Below are 11,398 nucleotides of genomic sequence, written 5' to 3'. Positions count from 1 at the left end.
TGATTTACAACATTCAAGAGCCAAAACAAAATATCGGCTTTTTTGTGAAGTCTTTTCGCGATAAAATTTTGTTTGGAATAAAAACATAGTATGCAGAAACGCAACCCTTTTAGAGAAGATGGGGTTCATAATGTCATGACGCCAGTGCCGAACAAGGTGTATTTCAATCAACGTGGATTTATCAAGCCAATATCATTTCTTGGATCTTTGTCGGCATTCAATTAAGGGTCCTTGTTTGTTCGCTCCTGCGAAACTCTATATTTAACCCTGATTAAACCGATATACCATAACATTACACAGAGTTAGTCGCGCTTGAAGAACGATGTAGCTTTCGTTATGGAAAAATGAGCGATAGAAGAGTTGAATTGCACTGTTTTCCGTGCAGAGTTCCTTGGGCACAATTGAGTCATATTGCAGCGCAGATTCGATTAAGGCGATTGGTGCTGACACACTTTGAGAATATAGTTGTTTATTCAGGCGGAATGATTTTTTTTCAAAGCCGTCTTTGAAGTCACGCCTTGTCAGACCTGAAAAGAGAAAAGGTATAAGCGCAGCGCAAGACAATGACGGCTACCAAAGAAAAATGAAATAATTTATCTCGATAGCTCCACGCATCATTAGGCGAAAGTTGCAGAGTTCATTATCCTTCAAACTTGAAGACTAATAAAGGGGTTAAGCCGAAAATTCTGTTGTTCACCAGATAAGGCCTCCAAAATACCACTTGTAACAAATTGAACGCAGATTTTTTCAAGATCGCGTTTAGCATGATTCAGTTATCGCTTTCTTACAGAATCTATAAAAGAGCCCAATTAGAATTCCTAAGGGAAAACTTTTTTTGGTGATAATTGGAAAACATCGCATAAATGCATTTTAATAACCTGATGAAATCTTCCACTGAAGGCTCTTCCTGAAGAGCCAAATAAGACTAATTTCCGTTGGACGTGTTGTTATTACACTACGAAAACGCCCCGACAAAGACCGCAAACACTGCCGTCGGGCTTTCATCTCTAGCCACTGACGGAAGTCTTTGATCGCGATTTTATGACTCCTGATTGGTCCACGCGACTGGAGGGATTAGAGCAACAAGACAGGTGTCATAGAAACAAAGACGTGATTGGCAGCTGGAGAGACGGGTTCGCTCGGATACGCTTGGCATTTCCAATTTCAAAGCAAATAACGAATGAGAATAATCAATGGCTATTACTTGCAGTTGCGGCTTTTCTCTGTAAAGTGACGGACGGATTCTTGTTAGCTCAATCCAACAAAGAAATAATGAAGCGTCAAAGAAGATCGATGGCTGTTTGGAGCCGTTTCTTTGGGCTTTTGCTCATCTTTCTGGCTATTTTACCTGGATTTCAGGGGAAAAAATCAAAATGTCAGAAAATTACGATCCCGCTTTGTGCGAACATTGGCTACAACACAACCCGATATCCCAACTTTTTAGGACAAGAGAAGGAAGAAGATGCAGCATCAAAAATTCAAGAATTCACTCCCCTGGTGGCGGTGAACTGTGCGCCGCAGTTACGTTTCTTTCTGTGTTCTGTTTTCGCGCCTATGTGTGTCGAGGAGGTTGATCGTCCGATTTACGCGTGTAGATCAATGTGCGAGGCAGCGCGTAATGGTTGTACCCCCGTGATGCAGAAGTTCGGGTTCGACTGGCCCGGCACATTGGACTGCAATCTAATGCCTTATCAAGGTGACCCGCGAGCCAAGAGCGATCCTAGCAGATTGTGCATGGCTGCACCGAACCTGGAACATCGGCCCGTAAACATGACTGAATTGTTAAAAAATGTCGACAGTATGGACCCCACGTATAGAGATTTGTTGGAACGATTAGGAAAGCTACCCGGTCCGTGGGCAACCGTCAAGTCAACAGCAGCCCCAACAACGGAGTATGATACCGGACAAATGAAGCCTAATAACACCAATGTAGGAGCGATAAGCACGTCAGCAATGTGCAGAAACGACACGAGAAACGCGCTGAGTAAAAGTTTTATACGCGTTGACAAATACGAGGATGAAATCTGTGTCCCCAGGTGCGGAGAGGACGTCTATTTCACCGCGAGTAACCGACGTTTTGTAGAAACGTGGGTTACTGTATGGTCCGTATTGTGTTTCATCTCAACTACAATCACAGTTCTAACGTTCGCGATCGACACTTCAAGATTTAAATACCCGGAACGACCCATCATATTTCTCTCCCTGTGCTACAACCTTTATTCGATGGCCTATATAGTGAGGGCGATTGCTGGTACGGAGAAAATTATATGCGACAAAGAGAGACAGTATGTTGTTACAGCGGGTATGAACATTGCAGACCATGCTGGTTGTTCTGTTGTCTTTCTTATGCTTTATTACTTCGGAATGGCCTCGGCGCTTTGGTGGGTAGCCCTAACCTTTGCATGGTTCCTGGCCGCCGGATTAAAATGGGGACAAGAAGCGATTGAAGCCAAAGCGACCTACTTTCACATCGTTGCGTGGACTGTACCTGCAGTTCAAACAATCATTGTTCTCATCCTGAGAAAAGTCGACGCAGATGAACTTAGCGGGCTCTGTTACGTCGGCAACAGTGACAAGAGAAACCTAGGGGCTTACGTTCTTGCACCCTTATCACTTTATCTCATTTTGGGCACGCTTTTTCTCTTGGCGGGTTTCATCGCGCTCTTCCGCATTCGCATGGTTTTAAAGAACAAGGAAACCGACACGAACAAACTCGAAAAGCTCATGGTTCGAATCGGCGTGTTTTCAGTTTTGTACACGGTTCCTGTCACGGCCGTTGTCGCTTGTTACTTTTACGAACACGCTAATATGGAGCGTTGGCGATTGAACGTTTTGCGCTGCCAGGGTGTAGAAAGCTGCGTTGAGGAGCAAGGACCTAGCGTAGAGCTTTTCACCGTAAAATATTTCATGCTTTTAGCCGTAGGCATAACATCAAACATGTGGATTTGGTCGACAAAAACTTTTCAAGCTTGGCGTGGCTTTTACCAAAAGAAATGCGCCGGAGGGGACGAGAAGTCTGCAGAGAAGAAACCTCTCACGCAGGCCTCACAGAACAGTTTTAAAAATAATCAGGGACGCGTTGCGGCCAATACAAATTTCCCTTATGCATTTAACGCTCCAGCCCCTTATCCACAAAGTGCTTCAACAGCTGCGACTTCCCTGGCTGTCCCCTCGCCTAGCTTGCCTCAAAGCAAAGCGAGCAGCGTGGCTGCTGGCGCTACGGTGTAAAAAGCGTAACAGATAAAATATCGTCTAACTTTGCGGGAAGAGTAGAACACCGCCGCGCCGCGGATGGAAAGTGCTTTCCTAAAGAAAACAGATTATTGCTTCCATTTGACACTTTCACACGTTTCAAATGGCCTCATTAAGATTATGAACTGAAGCGCAGCGGGTGCGCCACTGGATTTGGAGTAAAGGTTTTTTAAAAACGCGAAACAGCGCAGTGGAGGAAGAAAACTGACTTTTTTGTAATCCAGGTCAAATGCACGTCGAACCTCCTTGACATTTCATTTTGCTGAAGCATGACGCTTAAAACCTAGGTCGTGTTAATTCTGGATTTAATTGCGTCCACTTGAGATATAGCCGACAAAATCGTTTTGATGAGAGTTTGTTTAAAATAAAAATAAAAATATCTGAGCACGTCCGAAGGTGGAAAAGTAGAGTATTTTTCTAAAAATTTAACATCATGTGTTGAACACGCCAGTGATTTAGGAGGTCGAAAAACAGCTTGCCTTTATTAGGAAATCGTTCAGTGAACACGGTGACCCAATAATGCGTTTTTTGCTTGTACGTTTTGTCAAGTACTGAGTGAAAACTGTATCAAGATTAACATAAACAGCGTTACTTAAGAGTCCACGCTGAGAAATTATGTTGTTTAGTTGTTTAAAACTTGTGTAATGTGAATATTTCCTTTTTTCCCCAGGAGTTGAGGGGCTGTACGGCAATTAATGAGAGAAGCGTATTTGCAATTCATATTTTTGCTATGTTGTCAACACTTGATTGCTTAATTCTCATCAGATTTCTTTTCTAAAAACTTAGCCATCCATAAACTCATGTGACGAACGTGACGTACGTAGAATAACCTAGTATAAACCGCGCAGATCTGAGTTTTTGGAGTCTCATCCCTCGATTCCTCGATGATGGTCTGTTCAAGCTAACGCGACATATATTGTAAATTACCGCGCTTTATTTTCAATTATTCAGTACTATTTAAAATTCATCGTGCTTTCAATTTAATATGCGTGTATTTGTCATTCACAGCTTGTGGCTTTCGTTAACTGACTGAATAAGGATTTTTTTTCTCTCACTTGTAAATGCAGAAAATAAAGACTTAATCTCCTTCAAGTACTTTCGTCCCTAGTGATGCCTCTTGTGTTTCAAGGCAAATTAGTTTGTTTGTTTGAATTTCACTGACAGTTTTCAATCTCTTGTTCAATACAATCCTTTCATATGTTAGCTTTTTTGGCTATCCCGTGAAAAATAAAACCACAAGATCCGATTGCGTTTGATCATATTCTTCTTTCTTCGCGCAGACACAACAGTTTTGAAAATACCGAATCAGCGCGGTAGTTTGAAGCGCCAACCGAGACAAAACATTATCTTTTCGTCATTTAGGGGGACGGCTTCTTTGAAACTAAAATCCAATTTATCAGTCCCATAAAACCAACAGAAACACAAACGAGTGCGCTCTGGGGCAAACTTCCAAGACGTTTGCTAAACACGTATGCACTTTTCTCAAGCTTATTGGCATTATTTCCGGAGTCTTTCCCCAATCACTGATAAGCAAGTCTCCGGCGTTATGTGTGGTTTCCTGCCTCGAGGGGCAATTTTGTCTCCTAAAAACCCCATGTTTTTTTGAGTGAAATGAATTAAGGGAGAAATAAATCAACAAAAGGCAGAAATACTTAACAATGGAAATCCGATCGAAGAATGAATGAGTTATCATATGGTCGGTATGCCACCTCGACGAACACAACTTAAAAAATACAGCCATTTATAGTTTTAAACCGAAAAGGAAAGTGTTTGTTTAGTAATGACAGTTGACTTTTTCCAACAATTGCTTAGAGTTCTTTTAAAAATATTAAAACAGTTTTTCTTCAAGGACTAAGTTCGGGTAGGGCAAAAGCAAAAAGGAGAAATCAAGAGTCTTTATTTCTGACCTCAGCTATCACTTTTCCTATCTCGAGTTACGACATTTATTGCATGATCGGTAAATAATGACACGTACTCAAGCTTCGTTTCAGGAAATCACACCAATATATCAAGCACTGAGAGAGAAAAGCAAACATAGTCACCGACACGTCACGCTCAGTCTTTGCGGCTTGAACAAGATATTAGTTTTTTTTTTTTTCATAACATCTGCCATCGCCATTTGAGGAATACATACGGTATGTACCAGTGAAAATGTAAATCAGATCACAGAGAAAACGTTTCAGAGAAAACGTTTCAGTGATCTGAAACCGGCACTTTTCGTACGTGTGAATTATACGATTTCTTTTTTTTTTTTTTTACCACGGGTTAGTCTCATAACTTCAAAAGTCTTAGTTTTCTATAAACAGGGGCACCCAACGTCAATTTTCGGAAAATATCTGTTCGGAAGGTTCGGAAGACGATTTGAGATCTAGAATTTTCGGAACATTTCTTGTAAAATTTCTTGCTTGCCTGCCTCTCTTAGGATTTCTCGAACATCTAAAAAATGGTAGAATTGCCCATTTTTAACGGATTTTTACCCTAAAAAGGTCACCTAGAATTTTCGGGAGCCTTTAAAATTTTCGAAAAGGTAAGTTTTGATCCCTATAGTTTTCGGATCACTAGACTTTCAGCTAGGAAATCCGAACAGATGAAAAATTTTTAGAGAATAAAAATACCTATATCTACCGTTTAAATACTAAAATACGTTTAACAATGCTATGTTTAAGTGGTTTTGAACTATATTCTCGTTGGGTGCCCCTGTATAAAATCCTGCCGCACTTTATCACTTGCCTTATCGCGACCAACTTGAACAGTTGTCTTTTTACGAACAAAATGAGAGCAAAAGACGTCCCCTGAATCAAAACTGGCTGCGTTTGATAAAAAATAAAAATAAAATAAAAATACCCTGAGGCACATTTTATTTTGAAAACACAGGCACCATTTCTAAGTGGGAAGACATTGTCATTTTATCGTCAATTAGGAAGTGAATTCGCGCCGAACTATCGATAAAATGCATCTTCAAATCAAGACAAAATGCATAAAGAAAAGGCAAGTTCGGTTACTTGCAATTAGTGCAAGACAAAGGGATTTTAAATCAGCTGTTTAAATATTCATTTTGTGGGATTTATGTACTGCTATCTTTAATAATCCTTCTATACTTTCCGCCGAAGTTAGAAAATTGAAATTCAACGAAAATCAACGAAAACTAACAAAGAGAAAAGACTCTAATAGGGCAAAGGAAGTTCCCACTTAGTGTGCATTAAAAAATGATTTGAAATCCGGCATTTACTTTCAATATGCAACACCGCGCCGTATACATGTATACGCGTATTGTGTGCAAAATGACTTAATTAATTGTCGGTAAAGACGATAACCATCTTCCCTGCTCTTAAGTCTACTCCATAACCAGTCTAAATAGATATCTTTTTTTTCCCAACGAACTCCGCTTTGCATGAATTTTAGGGCAATCGCCATGATTTGGTAGAATTTATTTTTAGTTGGTGGTTTTCTTTGCTCTTCTGTATCAAACAGAACATCTGTCATGTTTAAGAAGAATAAAAATGTTCACCACTTTGAGAATGAAATGCTAACGAGGCAAATTTGAATTGACTACCGGTCAATGAGCCTAGATTTCATAAATGATGAGAATTTAATGATAAAACCACCTTAAGACCACCAATAGCAGTCCATTTCAATACCTTCTCTTTCAAAACAGGCTAATACACGATTTTATTTTAATATAATGGTTTTGTAATGGCCGCGGAAATTGTTCTCTTGCCAACATATTTATGAACTTCTATGGGCAGCCTCGACTCCAAACTGGAGGAAACTATAATTAAAGTTTTGTGATATTTGCTAAGTTTCAAGTTTGAGCTTGGAATAACGAAAACTATTCAGTAGAACTTTCCGAAGGTCTAACCAGTCATGAAGTATTCATTGATTTATGGTGTATAAAAAACTTCCGCGCCATTCTTTAATAGCGTGTGGTCTACTTGAACCATTCAAATACAAACTTCTTTCTTTCTGCCGGAATAATGGTTGGCGTTGCCCACTATTCAAGTAATCGGATGGATTAAAGAATACAAAGCATTTCTGGTTTTTATTTTTTGTTCCTTTAATGTGGGTGGGGAGTGACGTGGCTTTGGACGTTGTGTAATTTTAGCGTTGGAATAACATTTTGGGAGGTACCGTTAACATTCCACTCGCATGAAGTAACCGGCGAAGCTAACATCAAGGTACATTGTACTGCGTTTCCGATCACTTAGCCCAGGCTTTTACTCCCAAAAGAAGCCGCAGTCAAAACTCAAAATAGTCTCCAAATTACAATTTGTAATATTTTGAAAGGCAAATATTACCATTTTGAACCTGACGAACGGTCTAAGAGGTTTAATTTGCACGCTCACACCATTAACTAAACACGATTTCGCCCCCAAAAGGTAAAACAGCGTCGCTCCATAAAACCGTTTTTCTCCTAACAACCAATTATTCGCCCTATCGAAAAAGACATTAACAAGACATCCTTCGACGAAAAAAAAAATGAGAAGGCGAGGCTTCAGGGCAAAATACCGCACTAAGATCCAGTCTTGGCGCTCCCCAAGGGTGTAACACAGTTACATTCTTTTGGTCTTTTCTTCTGAGTCTTGCCATCTCTTGAATGAACAATTTTAAATTGACTACATGTCAAAAGCAATTACACGTGAACACTTTAGGTTTGTGTTGGTGAATTTCATTGATGATCCTTATAATCCTCGTTACAATGGTGAAAACAAATATAACAGTTCTCAGCTAATCATAAGAAACAGAAACTAAAAAAAAAAAATGCACATCCTAGCTGCACACTTTTTCAGACCAAGTTGGCATCAATGGAACTTTCTTCTGCACGACGGCACTGTTTTCACTGATTTGGTGTACTCTAAAATTTCTTTTTGCAAACTTTCCTCAGAAATAAGTAGTACCATTCTAAAATTCTACCTAAAAGGTTTTTTTGAGTGGTGACATTTAAGGATTTTGTCCACAGGTTTACAACTTTCAGTGTCAAATGAATGTGGTCTTGGCGTGAACCCGCCGTTGGTTTTGTCTCTCTGTGATGCTAACACGCACCGCAAAAGTATTTTACGGAGGATAACTTTCGTCTGTAAGAGAAAAGATTAGAAATAGCGATTGCCCCCGTAGCAGTTGTGGAGATTAGCCTGAGACTTCATGATAGTTTTAACCCTTTAAACCCTAAGATCAAAATTTGAATTCTCATTTCTTGCTGCTATTCATTTCCTACAGAAGTAGTGGGGAGAAGTTGATTAAATATCAAGCAAATACATCTTGTGTGATCATGTCCGTAATTCTCATGATCACTCTGCGTTACAAAGCATTGATATTACAAGGAGAAATTTGATGCTGATCACTCTTAGGGCTTACGGGATAAGGGTGAAAGACATCTTTCAATGCGTCTTTATAAATTGCCGTTGTAAAAGATAGTCGTTTTCTTGGCCTTCGACCAAAGACACTAAATTAAAATCTCATTTCTAAATTTGAAGCAGGTCATGCGGTTTTTTTGTACTCGTCTGTAAGGGAAAAGGATCCGTCATTAACAGCAGTATAGTTTTAAGTTTGAAACAACAATTGTTAATCAGGAGTGAAACTAGCCAGGCCAGGAACAGACAAGGATCTGAAGTTTCCGACCTAGGAGTCTTCGTGTTTCCTACGTTGGCGTGGAAAATTTCTGTAACTGGGCTTGGGGAGCTGTGGTTAACAGGATTAAAAGCCACGGAAAGAACCCAAGTTCCGAAAAGACATTTCGTTCCTTCACTTTTGTTTGTTGTCTGTTTTCCTCCTTAAAAAGCGGTAGGTGATACCGCTGCATGAGGCAGAGGCGACAGTTTTTATCTTAAGTGATGCGATTAGTTGGCAAAAGGATTATAACGATAGTCATTATTAACCAGGCCATAACTAAAATATCACATTTCGAACAACTAGACAGAGCACTTTAAAATTTAACTGAAAGGTAAAGGCTTAATTCGGTATGTCAAGTACAAACACTTTTTATAATACGAGGAATAAACTTTCGAATGAGTTGGGTGCCCCGTCCACGACAAGTTGTGGGTGGGGTTGGAAGAGATATAATGGTCTTCCCCCCCCCCCCCCCCCCCTCTTTACTTACTTACTTACTTACTTCTGATGATGAACATAATAAATCACAATTTGTGCCGTGCTGAGGCCGGAATTGCATATAATATGACAACAAAACACGATCATGATCACGAAGACGTCCTTCTGTAAAAAGATACACAGACTGACACAGAGGATACTGATAGAAATGAAAACAGAAAGCTTATAAATTGATTGGCGTTTTTTATTCGCTTCAGGTTTTTGCAATAAAAAGGTAGTTGTGAAAAAGAAAAGGATCCACGTTTGTTTTCGCCTTCCCATGCACTATGAACGAATCAGGAAAAATATCAACTTAACATATACACACTTGAAAAACTAATATAATTCATTAAAAAATGAAAAGAATTGATCGAACAGTGATGTGTGAGTCCGTTTCTTCATGTAAATTGTAAGCTCTTGCATTGCAATAATTAAGCATAAATTGCGCATAAATACCCACTAATTTTAATTTACTTAATTTATAAATTTACCTATCTGACCTATCACTTAATAAATACCGCACACATTAAAGGTACTCTTTGCGGATGCCTCTAACTATAAAAAGCTTCTGCTATAAATAGTCGTGGAGCTTAGATTCCATTGGAGTTTTAGGCAGTGACTTGGTTAAGCTTTGCTTAAAATCGCAGGCGTGGGGAAAGGGGGAGTGAAAACTGCTTGTTTACGTACGTGATGCAATGACGTGGGTAATTTTACTTTTTTAGTCGACGCTCTCACGAAAGAAAGACGACCGCTCGCGGACACGCCCCAACTCCTCGACTTTAGAATGACCCTCACTTACGTCAGACTAGCAAATTTCACCATGCATCCTGAGTTTTGTTTTAAAATGGTAAATTGCTATGGCTACCATAAATGTATGCCCAAGGCAGTAGAGTTAAAAGGATGCTTAGTTGTGAAATTTGCTCTTCTGTGGTAATTATGCATAAGGGCCATTCAACATGACCGCTTTTTAAGCTGTGAGAACATTGTTTCCCGGTCCCAGACTAGGTCGCTCAACCTCCTTGGCCGACCTATTCGCTCTGACGAAGGGATAGAGATCAAAACGTCAGCTTTTCAAACATTTTACGGTCGTAAACTGACTTAGACTAGGTCTACACCATAGTGGGTGGATTTTCAAGTCGACAAGAAAACCTGACCGGTATAGTTACTTAGGGATGAACCCCTGCTAACACTGTGCCAACGAGTGGCACAGGAACATTTCCGATATCTCAGTGACGCTCCACTTTCAACATCGGCGCGGCGCAGCCTCGCTCCGTTACGGAAACCGCACTGAAATCATCGTTCTCAGTGTATGTGAACAGAAGCTCTCAGTATCCGATATGGTTTTCCTGCCGGCGCAAAAGTTATCTGTTGCAGTGTCGACATTGTCCTTATTTAACCCAGTTAATGAAAAGAAGTTTTTGTGTTCCATTTCCCCACCCAGAGAGCACCGCAACGTTCATTGAAACTAAAACCCTTCATTCTAATTTAATAAAATTTGACTATGGGGCGAATTTACTTCCAAAGAGATACCAGTCTGGATAATTGGTAGGAGGAGGAGCTATATATTCATCAATTTATGCGTCAGTGACTTATGAATTAACTACCAGTCCATTATCGAAAAATGCGACCTCTGGCGGCAATCGTATCGTTTTTAGACTGTTCACAGTCCCCGTTTCTTCCGTAAGATCGTCGAGATCGAGTGCTCGCCGTCACTGGCAGGCATTTTGTAACTGGTTTCAAATGTACCGAGGGGGAGGGCGTCGGGCTTTCCTCCCAAACCGTCGCACGCCTCCTGAGTATATGAGATAGCAATCTTTATTTGCTAGACTCGGTCAAGATGGCCGCCTGTAGCGCTTATTCTCGACGATCTTCGGTAAATCAGGGGACTTTGAACATTCTATAACGTTTTTTCCCTACAAAACTTTATCATTTCAGTTCGGCATTTGATTCAAACGCCGCTTTTATGCGCACCAATGTACGGCGCATGAGTGGCGTTGCATTTGAAATGCGTCTAAGCTTGGCCTAACAATACCTCGCCATCAAGCTATCGGTTAAAGAAATAGTC

General features: G+C 40.3%; 1 protein-coding gene across 1 annotated transcript; it reads left to right on the top strand.

Annotated features, from left to right (window-relative positions):
- Window positions 1-925: 925 nt before the first annotated feature.
- LOC140953500 (frizzled-10-like) lies at window positions 926-4,344 on the top strand. The gene has a single exon (XM_073402911.1). The coding sequence runs from the start codon at window positions 1,042-1,044 to the stop codon at window positions 3,226-3,228; it is 2,187 nt and encodes a 728-aa protein (XP_073259012.1). The 5' UTR covers window positions 926-1,041; the 3' UTR covers window positions 3,229-4,344.
- Window positions 4,345-11,398: the final 7,054 nt, after the last annotated feature.

This window comes from Porites lutea, chromosome 1 (assembly GCF_958299795.1).
Source record: "Porites lutea chromosome 1, jaPorLute2.1, whole genome shotgun sequence".
NCBI lineage: Eukaryota > Metazoa > Cnidaria > Anthozoa > Scleractinia > Poritidae > Porites > Porites lutea.
This window is presented reverse-complemented; position numbering and strand designations above follow the sequence as displayed.